Source organism: Ascaphus truei, chromosome 5, assembly GCF_040206685.1.
Source record: "Ascaphus truei isolate aAscTru1 chromosome 5, aAscTru1.hap1, whole genome shotgun sequence".
Taxonomy (NCBI): domain Eukaryota; kingdom Metazoa; phylum Chordata; class Amphibia; order Anura; family Ascaphidae; genus Ascaphus; species Ascaphus truei.
In genome coordinates, this window is record NC_134487.1 from 172289643 (window position 1) to 172309042 (window position 19400).

Here is a 19400-nt window from a genome sequence, read left to right on the forward strand (position 1 = left end):
AGTCAGAGACCACGTCACTGGGATGCATCCGTTTCCACCCTGGAACGCATGCCAGCTGTGCTCCTATTGGGCGAAGGCGATTTTGGCGCGAAACGGGGGTATTAAAGGTAAGGAGGTATAGTGATGTGGTACACCTTGATAAAGTCCCGTGGGACGAAACATGTCGGTGTGTGGGCTGTGTTTCTGTCCCTGTGCATTTATCCAATAAATCACCCTCAGTTTTAGCACGGAGTTGTGCCCTTTATTCATTTTCTCTACAGGATTCTCCCTGCAGACTTCTACTTCAGCTGTGCTCCTTGCTTCTCTACACTCTGGTTTCTCTGATCAGGATTGCATGCAGTGGAACTTCGCCTGGATGGATTTCGTATCCCTATACACTCAATGGAAAGGTAATGGGCAGTAGCCCTCATTCTATGTTACCTTGGTCCCTATTTAGGGAAGTGTATATGTTAAGGGGGGTAAGCAGGGTAAACCATATCTGCGGTAGTCGCGCTGACTGACCGCTAGGTCCCATGTTCATGTCCCCCCTTGACCTAGTATTATATACATGCTGGAATTATTTATAGAAGTTCCTATCTACTTATATGCTGTAATACAGCTTGTGAGTCCATACACTTGTATGAGCGTCAATCTCTACGTTTATACATATATAATAAAGGTCAAGCCGTTTGGTTACCACTGCTCCGTGTTTAAGGGTCCAAGAGAGTTAGCTCTTGGACCCAGTAACATTGTAATATTGCATTGTACTTCATGTAATAAAACAATTTTTTGCCATTTTGGGCATGCAATCAAGCAGGGATTGCTAGTGTATGAGTTTCAAGGGGGGTTTTGAGGAGGAACTATTGCCCGAATGTGCCTAGGATGTTGAGGTCCAGAGTTACTGGTTCTCCAACACATGTACCCAGGAATTATGCCTGATTCTCGGATACATGTAGGCACATTATCCCAGCAATACCTCCCCCTTGAAAACGTAAGAGCTACTCACCACTAGGGTACCCTGCTTCAGCACAGCCCAGAAAGGAGAATGAGGCACAGGGATAAAAAATGTATTCTGTTATTGGAGGGAATCCCCAGGTTAAGGGGGGTACCCCAGCTAGTGCCAAGGTGACCCTGTGACGGTGAAGGGGTACCCAGGCCAGTAAATAAAGGTATTATGCCTGGCTGGGTGCCCCTGATTCATATTGTAAATGTGAAGTGTCAGCTCTGCAGCCCACTGCTGGCTGCAAGTCTGTAAATGCGTTAGAATTGTCTGTGTGTCCTGCTAGGAATAAGGGACCACATGTATTATACTAAGTTACATTGTATGAGTGCGGTCACCGTTATGGATTAGTTCAGAGTATTGCAACAATGTTTCACTGCCAAACCGCAAAGCGGAAAAAGGGTTTTAACTCCAGCCGTTTTTTCACACAGCATAGAAGTAGAGAGCTAACTTAGGTTAGGAGTATGCGAGCGCTATGAAATTTCGTGTGAGTGCTGCTGGGGTACAAACAGTAAAGCAGTTATGTTTTCCTTATTATTAACTTTAATACAAAATCATGAATGAAAGTTCCTCGCTTTTTAGTGCATTAAAGTTATGAGAGTAAAGAAATTAACATTCAGCCAGGCAGGGCAGCGGATACATTGGGGATTCACAAGCACAGTGTATGACCGGCAATTCCGGAGAGTTAATCATGCATACCCTAAGTGCGGACTTCTGAGGCACCCCGCTGATGCGTCGCTGGGCTGTCGGCAGAAGTCCGGACTTAACAAAAACAAGTGACAGATCACTTTGTTACTTTAGGAGGAGTTATTATAAACAGTTTGCCCAGATGTCTGGGACAGAGGTAGACATTCTGCCGCCAGAGAAGGGGGCTTGGATAGGTATACTAAGTGGCTCAGGTGTGAAGTTAGCGCATGACCCTTGGCATACCATGAAGCCTCTTGCCCGGCTGCAGGAACTGTTGGCAACTCTGCTTTGAATAGTTTTAAAAGTCTGTGCAGTCAGTGGGGACGGTAGATTCATCTAAGATACATTGTGCGGTACAAAGACTATTCCATCGTAACTAAGGCCTGGGACATAGTGGCTTTTAAGCTCCTGCTCTGCCTCGCCTGCTGAAAATGACGCTTTTCCTGTCCTTGCAGGCGAGGCAGTGAGCGTGCTCAGGGGGCGGGGTGGGGCGGGGGCCGAGCGGGAGGCGGGGCTAGTCCCCCACTCCCCGAGCGACAAATTTCAAACTTGGGTGTCTGTTCCAAGTTTCTCAGCCTCCGCACGCATAAGCGCACATGCGAAGGGAGAAACTATAGCCGCGCTGATTACAGATGCAGGGGCTTTGTGCATCTGTTCAGCATGGCTCAGCCCGCCTCAGCGACGCTGAATGTACTATGTCCTAGGCCTAAGGATTGTACCCCGCTTCAGGCGTTCGTTAGAACTAAGGATTTGCGAACAAATCCTGCAAGGGCAGAGAAACAGGGGTCGAATGCAGCGCCCCTAGCCAAGGACTGTCGCATGGCTCTATTTGTGTACCAACCCCGCTCCCGGGAATTGGTGCCTGGAGACTTTATTTTTGTGAAGTTTGTTCCGTGGACATTTTATTTCGTTTTGCCCAGTTCCAGTAAGTGTTTATTCGTGTTATTTTGTAAATCAAGCTACAGTATGCGTGTTTCTCTTGTAAAATAAATTTATTTTATCTCACGTTTTGCTCAATCAAAGGATCCGGGTATTTTTGTGTGAAAAGCACTGGTCTCCAGTGACAGACCCACAAACAGTATATGGTTTCTGGGTGCTCAAACATACGTAAGGTTGGGGGGACTCTTAGGCTAAGGCCCCGCTCCCTCCGTCAGCGCTCCCGCACTGCAGACAGGCGGGGCGCTGACAGACACAGACCGCCATATGTGGTCTGTAGGGAGCCGGAGCGGGAGGTGGGCGGGAGTGGGAGGTTTGAGCGGGAGGGGGGGCGTGGCTTGAGCGGAGGGACCCGCTACTCTCCCCCCCCTCCCTCCCTCCACGGGCTCGTGCTGGCACTTATACACACACGCAGACACACACACACTCAGGCACACACACACAGACACACACACACAGACACACACACAGACAGACAGAGCTAGGCACTCACGCACTCAGACACACACATACACACACACGCAGGCACTCTCACACACACACACACACACACACGCACGCAGGCAGGCACTCATACACATACACACACACACACACACACACAGAGGCAGGCACTCACACACTCAGGCACACACATACACAAACACAGATAGGCACTCAGACACACACATACACACACACAGACAGGCACTCATGCTGCTTTCCCCCCACACTCCTCCCCGCTCCCCAAAGCCTCTCCTCCTCCCGAAGCCTCCCCTCCTCATTGGCTCACAGCCACACCACGTGACGCGTCAACGCTAGGGATCACAATTATCTTGTATCCCGTAGCGGCTGACGCATCACAGCGTGTAGTGAGCTGTGCAGCCAGGGGGGACCGAGACCGGCTTGGGAGGATTCCCCTGCTGGTGGGGAACTCGCATGTGGCCGCCCGCGCCGCCGGGCGCACCGGGTCCCAGGCCTAAGACTCCAAACTGACTCAGAGGTGAAGTGTGTGGGGAAATAAGGCAGACAGAAATAAAGAGACATTTTTCCCTTTTTTGTTCCCTGTACCCTAGAGACTCCAAACTTTGGGAGTCTAAGTCTTAGGTAAGGTTTTGAGGTGAAAAGCAAGTCATTTTGATTGCCGGAGGTCTGGGGACAAAGTTACCGGTGCCCTATAATTCTCCCCTGCTTACTCGCACTATTTTCGGGTACCTGGAGCGAGTGGCACTGAGGCCATACAGTGTCTCCCAGACTCCTAGTTTTCAAATCCCAAGATCCTCACCTAATGTTCTACATAGCTGAAGGGGTTCCGCGAGACTAAGTGTTTATTAAAATGTATTTCAGTGTGTTTTACATTCGGAACCGATGTCCAAACAGGCAGCCCGTGCAAACCCATAGGTGCCGGTAGGTCTGCTGGACATCGGAGTTCAAAGCAGCCAAAGGATGCCCAGAGGTGTGAACAGCATTTGGTTAGTGGGGAAAGGTGGAGTACTAGGTCCGGAGATCAATAGCAGTCCTCCGGGATGCCACTTTGATGGAAATATCTTTCTCAGAGAGCGCTTTAATAACCCTTTACGTTTTCACGGAAACGGCTGATGAATATACTGATGTACATTGGGGAAGATTGACATATTTTGCAAATATTCGTACGACTAATCTGACAAGTGCTAATTATTAAATCTGCAAATCAACATATAGCTCCAACATTTTGTGAATTTTCAAATGTCTTAAAGAAATTGCGGGAATGTTTAAGAAGCAAGGATCACACATCTTTAACATTTATATAAATGTATGTATGTGTGTGTGTATATATAGTACTGTATATACTGTATATACGCACACAATTCAGTATGCTTATTTTTGTAACCTGAAATTTTTTATTTATACTGCTGTACAATAGAGTTTCACCTCTCACTGCTAAGCTCCCCTCACTTAGAGACATTAGTACTCATTAAAGAAACTTATCTGAGAAGATTAGGGGCCTCATGCAGTAAGCGTTGATAAGGGAAATATGGCCATGTTATAGCCAAAATTGGGTTTGAGATTCAGTAAGCGCCGATAAGTGCTTCATATCGCCAGGTTTCGGAGCCGATAATTTGGTTATGGCCAGTCGCCTGCCGATAAGCCTGTTTTCGACACTGATCGCCACTTTTTTAAATCGGCTGGATTCAACAAAAAAAAACAGCTTATCGGGGCTGATCGGCACTACGAAATTGAGATGTTATGGCCGATTTCTCCCGCCAACTAAAGTTGGCATTTTGGACGGGAGAACGATCGCTAAGGCTGCCGGAACGGCACTTAGAAAAAAAAAATCTTCTGTACATCAATGGAGTCAATGGAGCGGGGACGTATAACAGTATAGTACTGTTTACGTTTCATTGCTCACAATACAAGGGGGATTTGCATTACAGTGTGGGGGCATTCCCTGCATTGTGTCACAGCTGATGTGTCTTATTTGCATAACATTCGACTTTTACATGTTTGCAGCATTTGCGGGTCACATTACTCATCATGTGATGATGTGGCAAGGGAAAATACTATACTCAACTCTTAAAGGAGAACCTCACATCATAGCACACATTTTACTGCATTGATCGACAATTGTTTACATGATGTTACACATGTCACACATGTCACACATACACCGTATATTCATGTTCCTTTACATTACACAATGCTTGTAATGTGTCACGCATCTTTAAACGTTCATGTACATCTAAATTCTCATGTTTACATCTACGTTTGGTCCTCCCTATTTTCATGACGTCACTTATTGGACGCGCAATCACATTGCATATTTACATTATAACCGTTGCATTACAAGCACTTCAACCTAACTTATACGCACATGTACAGTAATTCATCATTGGGACACCTTGTAAACTCATTCTATACCAACTATCCTCCTTACACAAATGCATGCATATGCACACGACTATTCATTGTTGCCAACATGTCACAATAACATGGATAATTACACATGTTACACAAAACTTTTCCCACGTCAATCTCAGCCTTTTTGTCTCATTACATGACTGACTCTTGCGTTCACAAGTGTTACATGCATTGCACATGCAACTATTTATTTGCAAGCAATCTTTGTACAAAGCTTCACGTCACATCATTGCCAAATATCATCATTCCCTGCAGAATACACACAACAAATACTTAGAACAACAAGTGCACACAGCTTGCCACAGAAGTACTTTATTATGTTAATGTAACACCTTGCATTTTACTATGTCACCTGACATCATCACATACCTATTTAAAGGACGCACATTACCTGATCATTCACAGCTACTCATTTCAAAATGTTGCGAATGTTTAGGAGACGGAGGAACATTCTTTTCTATGACATGCTTGATGATGAAGACAATCATATAGGGCAAGGGAGGGACACACCGAGGGACAGTGACAGTGACGCGGATACGACAGGGACAGGGAGAGGGACAGGCCGAGGGACAGGTAGAGGGACAGGAGATCAGAGGAGAAGACAGAGGAGACAACTTGTGCCTCGTCCGCGTCTGTACAGGGAGAGAACCCTGTTAGATGGGATGAGTGAGGAGGAGATTGTAAGTCGCTATCGTTTGAGTTCAGCAGCAATCTTAGCTCTTTATCAGGAGATAAGGGGGGATTTAGATTTTTTCACAGCCAGAGGTCGTGCAGTCCCTGGGCTTGTTAAAATGCTGTGCTCATTACATTATCTTGCTTCCGCGTCATACCAGACAACTGTGGGCATAGTGGGCGGGGTCTCGCAATCTACATTCTCGCGGGCCTTGACCCAGTTTCTCTATGCACTCAATAGACGCGCTAGGAATTATATTCATTTTCCTACAGAGGCGACAGAGTGGCTGGAAGTCAGGACTGGCTTTTATAATATAGCAGGGATACCATGTGTGCTGGGTGCAATCGATTGCACACATGTTGCTTTGATTGCACCTAGTCAGAGTGAGCATGTGTACCGCAATCGGAAGCACTACCATTCACTCAATGTACAGGTGGTATGTGATGCCACGATGAGGATAATGCATGTGGTACCCAAGTTCCCTGGTTCCAGTCACGATTCCTCTATCCTGAGGAACTCTTCAGTCTTCCATGCGTTCGAAGAGGGACATTTTGAACCTGGTTGGCTGCTGGGTGAGTACATATTTACATGTTCTAACACAAAACACATGTTGATTTAGGAATGTTGGCATTGTACAATTTGATCACTAATGTCAGCTTATGTGTGCTCCATTCATTATAGGTGACTCAGGATACGGAATTAGGCCGTGGCTCTTGACTCCGGTGCTAAACCCTCAAACTGAAGCAGAGGACAGGTACAATGCAGCCCATATATCTACAAGATCTGTTATAGAGAGGACATTTGGCCTACTCAAGACCAGGTTTAGGTGTCTGGACAGAACTGGTGGGGCTCTTCTATACAAGCCTCAAAAAGTGTCTGATATTATCCTTGCCTGTTGCATTTTGCACAATGTTGCACTCAGGCACAATGTACAGTCAGACCTAGCTGAGGCTTTGGTAGACGAGCATCCCACCCATGTAGCTGCTGAAAATGAACAAACAGCCAGTGGTGGCCAGACACGACAGAATCTCATCAATTCATTTTTTTCTTGTAAGTACAAACTCATATGTTCCTAGTACTACTTTTATAGTTTAATTATGTTATATTAACAATAATGTTTCTTTATATAACCTTCTGTTAGGACACAGATGAATATGGGTTGCACACCTTTCTTTTCTCTGCTGTGTGCACAAAGGGATGTGGCACCGGTATGTTATTGTTGCACAGGTTATATAATCCCTCTTCAATTGTACTTTAGTTGTGTGTATGTGAATACAACTTGGGTAACAAAGCAATAATATTTTAGCATTGTGTTATTCCTTATGCTAAGACAAAACACATATTATGCCCATAATCATTCATGCTTCTAGTATGCTTACATACAATGTTATTGGTGCAGTGTAACATGTACATCCAGATGATGTGTACACCAGGCTGATTTACATTTTGAATGTCATTAAATATACATGGTGTTGTACATTTAACACCAAATACACACTTTGCTGTGTTGTTTACGGTACTGAAGATGGCATGTCAATGTTTGCAATTTATATATTGTTCCTTTGCATTATAGGTATATCTCCAGTATGACTGATCATGGTATGTATATTTGCTGACATCTCTCATAAGATGTGGCTACCTCAATCTTCCTATAATTATTGGAACTAAAAACCCAACATATTGGTATAAACACAAATGTTACATATATGTACTTTCTGTATCATGTATATGCATTTAGCTACTCTTGAGCTTTCATGTGCATTGTATTACAAAATGATTACTCACATTTCATCACATTTTATGTAGGTTTCCTTATAATTTCCATTAATGTAATATAGAGGTGGTTGGAGAAAAGGGGATAACTGTACTTATTTGTTTACTTACGGGAGCACATTCATCACTAGCATAGACACACTTTTTAAGACAACTGTTTGTGTCTCTATCAATTGGTGTAGGATCCATGTATAACACCGACAAATGATAACACCAGCTTTATTATGGTAGCTTATATCATCATATTGACTATACTATGTATTTCTAAACGATTAATAAACACAGTAAACTATAGTTAGTTAGGTTAATGAAATATACACAGAAACGTACTTCATAACATGATGGTGATGTCATATTCAGAACATCATGCATTGGAGGGGACCATAACATCTGGCCACTAACATTATTTGCTACAGTCCCAAACCATTTTATCTACATACCCATGTAACAAGAGATTTTAAAAATAAATGGCTACTTGGTTGTAAGTGTCCTTTACATTGGGAGAAGGAGTGGCTCAGTGAGTAAAGACACACACTGGCACTGATAGTTTGAAGCAGGGGAGTCTGGTTCAATTCCCGGTGTGGGCTCCTTGTGACCTTGGCCAAGTCACTTTATCTCCCTGTGCCTCATGCGGCAAAAAAACATTTGTACGTTCCACGGGCCAGGGACCTCAGGCTGAAACATGTGTCTGTAAATCGCTGCGTACAACTAGCAGCCCTATACATGAACATGCTCATATTATTATTATTATTGTTACATAGTTTCGACAGTCATACGTTCCATTACATATTAGAATACACAAATGTGTTAGCAGAGTGGGAATGGTTGTTATATATAAAACACACCATGTCATAAAATGTTAGTAGTCATTAAAGAACACTCAATAAAAATTCATGAGGCACTCTTTTGCAACATCATTATGTTAATTAAGTGCTTATGCAATATAGGCATAAGGGTATCACATTTTTAATTGTTTGTTAATAAGCGCTGCAAGCAATATAAAATTAGTTCCATATGTAGTATAGTAGTCGGTGGCTCCTCCTCACAATCATCTCATATAAAGGTAGACTCTTCTGAAATCATACATTGATCCGATTGTATCTTCCCCGACATCTCTGAAATACAGCAAACACATGATGGTCAAAGATGGCACCTTACTAGATATGCATCCGTGACAACGCGTTACGCAGCTCTATATGATTGTGTAGATACACACGTCACTCACTTATATGTTAGAAGTAAAACTGTTCATCAGTATGTAATGTTTCTTTAAATTTGTAGCAGGCATAACTATGTATAAGAAGTGAACGTTGCCTGTATACTGAAAGATGTGCGCGCACATCTTTGTGTGCGCACGCACTTCACGCTTGGCTCCACTAACTGTTAGCGCATGCGCAAAACAAAGCGTACGTTGTGCGTTCAATACATGTTGAAAATACCAGTAAACATAACATCTTTATTTCAAATACAATGAAGACGAAACTACATTCGTTCTAAACGAGTACATCTGTATTCTTTTTAAACAGACGTGTTTGAACAGAAAGCACGGCCGATAACACAATGCGCAAATGCAATACGTGTGACGTCATGTTAAGCCAGCGTGAAACGCACGCTAACACTCCTCCCACTCAATTAACATTCGGCTAACGCCCAGGGTACGCCTACAAACACTGAGCCGCACGCATCACACACTGCAGTTACCGTTACTATAACAAAACATGACAGCCAATAGGCTTTGAGGCGCGCACGTCGCTTGGGGGCGGGGCTTACATCAGTAATCCTTTTTAAGGACGCCTTGGCCCATGACAAGGGTCCCACGTCATACGTGGTGGACCCGGTTTTCAATGTTGTAGATGTTGCATGATAACAAAACAGGTATGTGTTAGAGTAATGGTAAAATGTTGCTAATATGTTTAAAGGGATAGGAAAGTACGTATATTTATTCCGTCAGCAATGTGTACTACTCTTTCAGGTCCTACTATATTGTATTAGGAAACAATTTGTTTGTGATCGCTACATGTTATGCAGTCTGCAATGTTACGCTGTATCCACGCATTGAAAGTGAAAATGGTGGTTACAAAAAAAAAAAAAATTTACACGCAGAGTCAACGCATAACGATTGTTATATTTACCATTCTTCTAGAATTAACTCTTCGCCTGGCTGCAACTGGTCGCTCCAGAAATGCAAGCCATTTTCATCCACGCTTAACCCAACCGCTGAATCCAGTATGGCACATATCTCCTCCAGGATGCGCTCATAGGAATCGCCACTGCTTTCTTCAAATAATTGGTCGGGAGGTAGGTTCATTTCTTCCGGTTCCCATTCCAATGCAATTTCAGCTGAAAGGCTTGGTACATAATCATAGTACTTTTGTTCTTGTACAATGTGGGTTTCAGGAATGGAGGCTGCAGATATTGCAGCACGTATCGATTCAAACGGATCAGTAGTAGCGGATACATTGCTATTGCCATTAGGAATAAATATGCCTTTCACGACAATATAAGTGCCGTCTTTCAGGATAAATTGTTTTTCCGGGGCAATCTTCCAGAAACCATAGGTGTGTTGTAGCTTATCCTGGTCACGTTCAAAAAAGTCATTACTTGATAAAGTGAATCTTATTGAGGAATTAAAATTCCGTGCATGCTTACGGTCTTGGTAATAAGGATATTTTGCTCGAATGAAATCATCGATTTGGCGTGTGCTTGCTTTCTGTCCGCGACTGTTCAAGATGGCTTCACAGATCATGTACTTATACCCTAAAAGGGGATTAATATTGTTAACGAATTCATCAGCCATGTCTGAGTAGCACAAAAGCTGTGTGCAGGTCTGTGTTATTTGCTCATCAAAATGAATGTGCTGAATGGCTAACAAACTCCTGTTTTTCCTTGTCAAGGTCAACAAAAGTAACTACTTTGACTCCTTATTTCAAACGCCAATTGGATTTGTTTGTCTAATTGGGTTAACAGTTGTGGTTCGTGATATGGGACTGTGGGAGAAACATTTCTCCTTCTTTTATCTCGTTTGTGAAAAACATCCCTAGACTGTGAATGCGTTCACATAGTGTTTTTTTGAAAACTAACAAAGGCCAGTGTGTGAAAATATTTCTTAGCCAGGCATATCAGTAAAAACACACCTGCAAAAAGAAATGTTTTTTCCCCGCTTACATTTCTGTGTGTATGTGAAAGTCTGGTTAACTCCCTGTCTGCATGAGTTTAAATACGTGTGTATATATATATATATATATATATATATATATAAATATATCTCTTATAAAAATATATATATATTTATATATAATATTTTTTTTTTTTTTATATTGCAGGAGTACACACAACATTGATGGCATTAAGTATACCTTGTATGAAACCTATTTAAATGGTGAGAAACATGATTGAATTAAGTAATAAACATTTGTTTAAGCACAATACTGTTAGAGTCTCATACTTAGGATATTTCTCAAACATTAGGCCTGTATTATTAAAATAGTGTGCTTTCACAAGGAAGCATGAAGTGTATTAGTTTGTGTATACCAGTTTATATAGTACTATATATATATATATATATATATATATATATATCTATATATATATACACACACACATATATATACATATATATATATATATATACACATATATATATACACATATATACATATATATATATACACATATATATATACACATATATACATATATATATATACACATATATATATACACATATATACATATATATATATACACATATATATATACACATATATACATATATATATATACACATATATATATACACATATATACATATATATATATACACATATATATATACACATATATACATATATATATATACACATATATACATATATATATATACACATATATACATATATATATATATATACTCACACTCACACTCACACTCAGTGTGTGTGTGTGTATATATATTATTATACATTCTGAGATGTTATAGAAACGAACACACAACTGATTAAATGACAAAATTACAATGGCCAAGCAAGGCAAAGGTAAGTAATAATTTACACATAATCCTGCTGTACACGTACAAGAAAGATGTTTGCACTTACTTAGGTGTTTTAATAATTGCATGTGACTAATATGCATATGCAATTCTTACATCAATTAACACACCCAAATGCAATGTTTTGATGCAAAGTCAATGGCAGGTTCTCTAAACTTAGCAACTGGCTCCTGGTGGACCATTACTGAACAGACGATTACAACATAAATATTTATAACACAATTAATTATGAGTGTTAACATTTCCAAACCTTCACGTGTACAAGAACATAGTTGAAAGTTTGGAAACAACACAGTCTTCAGCATACATACAATAGTAATTAGATAATCTGAAGTCAACAAAACAAGGCCAAAGACATATTTTCTGAATTATAACATTTATTTTTTTTGTTCCTTTTGCGAGCGAGTAACAGGCCTGCTTGTTGTCTCTTGAATTTTCCTTTTTCTTTTGCCACCAACTTTAGGCACAACAGAGCCACTTTGAGTGGCCTCTGGCACTTCACGGGCAGGGCTTGTGGCCAGTGACAGTTCACCTACAGGGCTTGTGGGCAGTGATTCACCTACAGGGCTTGTGGCCAGTGACTCACCTACAGGGCTTGTGGGCAGTGATTCACCTACAGGGCTTGTGGCCAGTGACTCACCTACAGGGCTTGTGGGCAGTGATTCACCTACAGGGCTTGTGGCCAGTGACTCACCTACAGGGCTTGTGGGCAGTGATTCACCTACAGGGCTTTTGGGCAGCGATTCACCTACAGGGCTTTTGGGCAGCGACTCACCTACAGGGCTTTTGGGTAGTGACTGTTCACGGACAGGGCTTGTGCCCAGTGACACATGTGAGCAAGTTGGTAGACACTGCACAAGTGATGGTTGGTCTGTTTCATGTGTGTCTTGTTTTGTTTTTGTCGCCTCCTTTGTAGGTGTCTGCTGCTGAATTTGTAGAGATGGCAGCGGTAGGATGTCATCAGGAACCTGCACAGCAATGTCTGCTACTTGACCGGTAACATTTGGGCCTGGTGAATGAATCTCAGATGATTGTGGTGAAAACTGACCTGCATGAACAGATCCTGGCTGGGAGGTGTTGAATTGTGGTACATTAGTCATTCTCCAGTAATTAGCTTGTGTTTGCTGAACAACTAATGCTTCAAATGAGGTGTTGATTTTTTGCAACTGTTTAGGCACTTCAATGAAGACTCTGTGGAGATGTGCCAATTGTGATACTGTTTCTTCCTGCAGTCCAATCATCCTTTCCAGCACTGTCATCATGTCTGAATGGCGACGATTTTCTGCGTCCACTATTTTTCCCTCTGAAGCTACAATTGCATCGTATGTGGAAGTTGATGGACGATTTGGCGGTACAACAGTTTCTATTGGCACCTCTTCATGGTCACATGATTGTATTTCAGTCTCTTCTGTGGCGTCATCCTCATCATACTCATCATCCTCATCACCATGATGTTCTAAAAAGAAATGTACACATTATTAAATGGCATGTTAATGTATGCTGTGTTACTATGTAATTGTACTGTGTCCTAAGTAACACCTAACATGTTAGCATACGTTTTATAACCTCATTAAAAACTACCTTGACTTACGAATAATGTTTGGACTCAGTATGAAATATGAATGAATGAAAAGTTGCTCTAAACTCAGAAGTCCTACATGATAATTTACATCACTAACACAATACATGTTGCCTTACACTTAATTTTCACTGACACTAAGTAATCCTATTTAAAGAAGATGTGCAAAACAAATAATGCACATGACAACATAACATATAGAAGAGCACATATTATATGGCCAGCAAATGATACACTCACCTTCTAGTAGTGTTGAGCTGGCTGACCCAGGTGAAGACACTTGTTCCATCTCAGGTGACACATGTCCTCCAGGGGCAACTATATATAACAATAACATAAGTTTTACATTTACATGTGTAAATATTGAACAAACACTTATTGTATGTTCTGTATTTATGATTAACTAACAACATCAGTTCCTTAACCGAAAATGTGTGTGAAAGTGAACATAAATAGTTGTAATAACACTGTACATGCCTGTGTACTTAGAAGTTTTGAGTTCCCTAACATACAACATACTATGTTTCTGCAGTAATGCGTGAGGATAAATAGATTAAATGAGTACATAAAAATCATATGTTGTGTAGTGATATCAGTATCATAATGTACATAACTATCATGAGATGACCATTCACAATGGTTATCATGAAGGTGGTCATATTGCAAAAAGTGTTGTTTTTGGTAGAGGATATGTGTGGTACATTAATCGAAGATGTGGCACACCTGAATGTGGCTGTGACTCAACAAGACAACACATGCAGTGTGTGATAATGTGTCTTTCATAGTAGTTCAACTATAGATATGAGTGAACTAATGTGTGACGTACGCTTTGATAAGTAATGAGTTGTTGGGGCATTTAGTAGCTAGAGTTAAGCTTTCAAATGAGTGTGATTAACTTCAGTTGTGCTATTCAGGTTGTAAGAAAGGTATTCCCTTCCCCAAAAAGCCTAATCAGCCACACCTTTCAATGACTTGAAACAGGTGCAAATGGTGTGAACTAAGTTGACCGTGAAATGAGGCTGTAATTAGTGTGTGTGCTGAACCCCACCCCCTCTGTTGAAGTGTATGCTGTGATGAGATATTAATTGCAGCTGCTTTAACACAATGGTAGATGAGCTAAGTAGTCATCTGCAGTGTTTAAGTTATGAAAACAATGACATAACATATGATACGTGTGCCTCATTATGCTGTCTGTATATGACATAAAGCAAAAATGGACCTTTTCATAAGCAACTATAGATGTGTTAGTGCCAGTGATGTTTGTAGGCCGTTACATGCAATTTCTTTGATGCATGCTTAAAATAGGCAGTAATGTCATGTTTGTCGGAGTAAAATCAATAAAATACACAATAATATGATACATATTTCTGTTCTGTACCTGTAGCTACTAATAATTTCTCATGAACATGTGTTACACGTGTACTACCCTGTTGTTCCCCATCTTCGCCCACCATCAATTGCTTCCACTGCAGCTATGCATTTTGGGAATTCACATGTAAATGAGCACGCAATGGCACGTGCTATATTAGTTACTGCTTTTAGTAGGACTACTACATATATGTCTATTTTGAGATATATATATACAGAATCAGACATATACATATATAGATGCAGGTATGCTTATATTGTGAAGACAGTATAAAAAGCAGTGTAACTATGCAAAATAACTGTAAGCAACGACACGCCTAGTACAGTAATATTTATCACCTGCTGGAAATTGTGACGGATAAATTCCAATGTCACGGTCACCAGCCAAGCCTTCCACGACGACGGTAAGTAATTTTGGCCGAAGCAGCTCCTCCAATGGAGTCAATATGAGACGTTGTGGTGTGGGCCCACCTCCAGTGCCAGTAGCATGCACGCGTTGGTCTTGTATTTTCTTTTTCAATTTGGACCTAATATCATCAAATCTTTTCCGACAATGATACTTGTCCCTGACACGATTCCCACAGGCATTGACACCAATGACTATTGTGTCCCACATTTCTTTTTTGCTTGCTGCACTTGTCCGCCCTTGAAAAACATATAAAAGATATGAGGTAAATGAATAATAATATAAGCACCAGTTTCCTACACTGCTAGCTGTTCCAAGTGATAGCAAACATGCTGTTTTATGTGTAATATGTGCAGCACATGAGCATTCACTACTAAACCTATACATGTAAGCAAGGTTGCATTCATATTGTATGCAGTTCTGGCAAATTGACCGCCTGTGTTTATTTGTCCTTGTAAGGCATGATAAAAAGCTGTGTTTCCACACTAATGAACATAGAAAGATATTGTGTACCCATATTTGCATATGAACAAAACTCAGATGACCTAGGATCACATGTATTTGAATAATAAATGTAAAGTTACACTTACCTACTAAATGTCCATATATACTGTCATAGTGCTCCAGAATGCCAGTGACAAGAGCCCTATTTTCCTGGTCATTGAAGCGAGGATTACGTGGCTTCTCCACACGTTTTTTCCGAGCAGGTTTAGGGTCAGAGCTTGGCTGGTGCTGACTGGACTCTCCTTCTTCCAATGGAAGAGCCTCCAAAAGCTGGCCACCAGCAAGCACGCCACCACCATCCACCCCATCAGCAACTGCGCCACCAGCAGCACTCCCAGCACCAGCACTCCCACTCCTAGCACCAGCACTCACACTCCTAGCACCAGCACTCACACTCCTAGCACCAGCACTCCCACTCCTAGCACCAGCACTCACACTCCTAGCACCAGCACTCACACTCCTAGCACCAGCACTCCCACTCCCAGCAACAGCACTCCCACTCCCAGCAACAGCACTCCCACTCCCAGCAACAGCACTCCCATTCCCAGCAACAGCACTCCCACTCCCAGCAACAGCACTCCCATTCCCAGCAACAGCACTCCCACTCCCAGCAACAGCACTCCCACTCCCAGCAACAGCACTCCCACTCCCAGCAACAGCACTCCCACTCCCAGCAACAGCACTCCCACTCCCAGCAACACCACTCGGTGCACCAGCAACATCACTCCCCTGAACAGAACGTTCACTCCGACGCGTACTCGCACGAGTAGCACTCCCACTCCCACCAGCATCACTCTTCCCACGCTTTGCGGGCATACTTCCAGCACTCACAAAAAACAGACAAGAAATGTACAGGCAATCACACGAAACACTTCCACATATAAAACAAGACAAAGATGTAAACAAAACAACAAAGGACAAAGCTCTCCCAATACACAACAAGTCTCTCAGTCAATATGCAAATGTTCAATCGTCCAGCTCTGTGCGTCTCTCTCTCTCTCTCACTCCCAACAACACAGAGAATGATTAGCAGTACACGTTGCCTTTAAATATGGCGCGCAATCAAAAACATGCTTGTTTCGCCTGATTCAGCAAGATTTGTGATTGTGCAACCTAACAGCACCCCGCCACGCACGCCGATACACCTGTGTGTGATCGGCTCATCATCGTGAGAGTGGGCGGATTTGTTTTCTGGTTGATTTTGAATGTATTCGGCACTTACTGCATACGGAGAGGGAAAAACGCCAATAACATGACTAATCGATAAGCTTGCCGATTTCACATAATCGTCGCTTACTGCATGAGGCCCTAGAACACTAATTTTGTTCTGATAAGGGTCTTTGCAGTTATCAGGCTAGCTCTGTGTTGCTTGGTGGAGTGGAGAAAGTAAGAATAAATAGCAGGTGTTGCCATGTGAATAGTCTACTGCAGGCTTTGGACCTGTATAAATAATAATAAAATGAAACAAGTTAGAGGGAGAAAAAAAGGTTTGTAATGGTAATCTTCTCTCTTTTACATATAACCTCTGGACTGACCCACTGCGCCCAAGAGAACCATCTACACACAGGTAATCTTCTTTAAAAGGCCCCACATGGAGCTCAATATCAAAATGGATCATAATGGAGGGAACTATTATTATTATTAGTATTATTATAGTTATTATTATCATTTATTTGTAAAGTGCCAACATATTCCTCAGCACAGTATAATGGGGGCATAGAGTTGTGTACAGAACAAAAACAGGTACATACCAATGAGGACGGACATACACAGACATATAAAAAGAGGTAATGAGGGCCCTCCTCGTCGTGTGGGTTTAGCCTTTTTTTACTGTGCCCTTAAGACGTCCCTGGTACATCAGAGACCATATTAATTTGCCATATACTGTACGTCATAGGGAAATGCTTATTTTCCTCTGAGTGATTGGGCAGATGGCTGCAATAGGCTCTTTAATAAAAATTACCGCGGCGAGACACGAGCAGCCAGAGAGAGCAGAGTGGCTGCATACTGCGGAGGCGGTGAGACGTGTTCATTAACGGCATGGGTGCTATGCTCCACTTATATGGGAGAAGGTGTGGCTCAGTGAGTAAAGATACTAACTGGCACTGAGTTTGAAGCAGACGAGCCTGGTTCAAATCATGGTGTCAGCTCCTTGTGACCTTGGGCAAGTCACTTTATCTCCCTGTGCCTCAGGCACCAAAAACAGATTGTAAGCTCCATGAGGCAGGGACCTGTGCCTGCAAAATGTCTCTGCAAAGCGCTATGTAAAACTAGCAGCGCTATACAAGAACATTCTATTATTATGTAGCGGACATGTAAAATGGCTACAGTCATCTCTCCTGCTGACAGTAAGGCCTGGTAAGTTGTGGGCATGCCAGCAGTAATTATGGAGGTTTGCCCTCACACCCTGGTGGGGTGCCCTGTGTATGGATGGGACTGGTCACATGCTCTGACTCCATGGTTAGTGATGTCAGAGGTGTGTCAGCCTCAGAAGTTACATAAGGCACAGCACTGTTTTCTAAAGTTAGTTGAGGAAGGAGTTCCAAGTCTAGCAGGAGTGCTAGAGGAGTAGTCTGAGAGGAGTTCAAGTTCTGCCAGAGTGTTAGTTATGTTATAGTAACTCCAGAGGAGACTGTGTCCAGGGACCTGGCACAGGGCAGTGATCCCTGCGGGGATAGGGAATCCCTATTAAGGAGAGAATCACCTTTGAAGGGAAGCAGAGTGAATAATCATGAGAGGCTAGATCTCAACTGCGAGGGGCAGCTAGCCCACATCACTCAATAAAGATGTGTTCATTCAGAAACCCTCTCGTGTACATGTGTGGAGTGAATGTACAGAGAGGAGCACCACGGAGGAGTTCCTCAACAGGATCATCCCCTTGCGGACGCAGGGACCCTGATGAGGTGGAGGCGCTGCACTGGAACTAGGTGAGATTCAGCACACTACCTCAGCTGCCTGTCTGGACGGGTCCTCCCCACACACCATCATGCGGGAGACTCAGGAGTCCTGTTGCCAACAGGTGCACCACCAGACACTACCACGCTGTAATGGGGGCCGGTTAGACCACAGGGGCCAATGTGAGATTGGGTGGGTCAGGCCGGGCCAGAAACACCGTTACATTTGGAGGCGAGCTGCTGAGATCAGATCTGTCATCAGGACAGGCTCTAGCTAGGCACACTGGGAAACAGGGATAGAGTCTGCTGCCACTCTGTGCTGCGTAGGGACGGACCTAGGGGTGGTCAGGGGCTGACGGGATATTGTCAGTTCGCAGGGACAACCTAGGGGCCTGAAAGGAGTGAGGGGTTTGGAGCCGGGCTATAGCTGACCGAGTCACCTTGAGGCAGTGCTAGTTGGTAGGATGCCAGAAGGGATAGCCTGTTAACTTGGTCAGGAATCCTGGAGAGGGTCTGCGCTAGGCTGACCAAGAGAGGTAGACGCCCCAAGTACTGCATGGCAGAGCCAGAGTACCTAGCCCATTCCAGACACTCACCGTAGGGAGCACAGACTGGGAGGAAGGAGTCACAGCAGACACTGAGAGAGTGAGCCTAGCCTGAGGTAGTGCAACATGAG

General features: G+C 42.8%; 1 protein-coding gene and 1 long non-coding RNA gene across 2 annotated transcripts; one reads left to right on the forward strand and one right to left on the reverse strand.

Moving 5' to 3' along the window:
- The first annotated feature begins 6027 nt into the window (after positions 1–6027).
- On the forward strand, positions 6028–7389 carry LOC142494495 (uncharacterized). The gene is made up of 3 exons (XR_012801486.1): positions 6028–6724; positions 6834–6906; positions 7294–7389. It is a non-coding gene; the product is annotated as an uncharacterized LOC142494495 (long non-coding RNA).
- A 4961-nt stretch (positions 7390–12350) lies between these two features.
- On the reverse strand, positions 12351–15378 carry LOC142494496 (uncharacterized). Its single transcript, XM_075598987.1, has 3 exons — positions 15260–15378; positions 13793–13870; positions 12351–13429 (listed from the first exon to the last, which is right to left on the reverse strand). The coding sequence occupies exons 2-3, from the start codon at positions 13839–13841 to the stop codon at positions 12351–12353; spliced, it is 1128 nt and encodes a 375-aa protein (XP_075455102.1). The 5' UTR covers positions 13842–13870; positions 15260–15378.
- Between the last annotated feature and the right edge of the window lie 4022 nt (positions 15379–19400).

Excerpts from the sequence above, each read along its gene's own strand:
- LOC142494496 (XM_075598987.1), bottom strand. The coding sequence starts at position 13,841 with ATGGAACAAGTGTCTTCACCTGGGTCAGCCAGCTCAACACTACTAGAA. Across the intron at positions 13,430-13,792 it reads CAGCTCAACACTACTAGAAG|AACATCATGGTGATGAGGAT; the intron begins GTGAGTGTATCA and ends ATTTCTTTTTAG.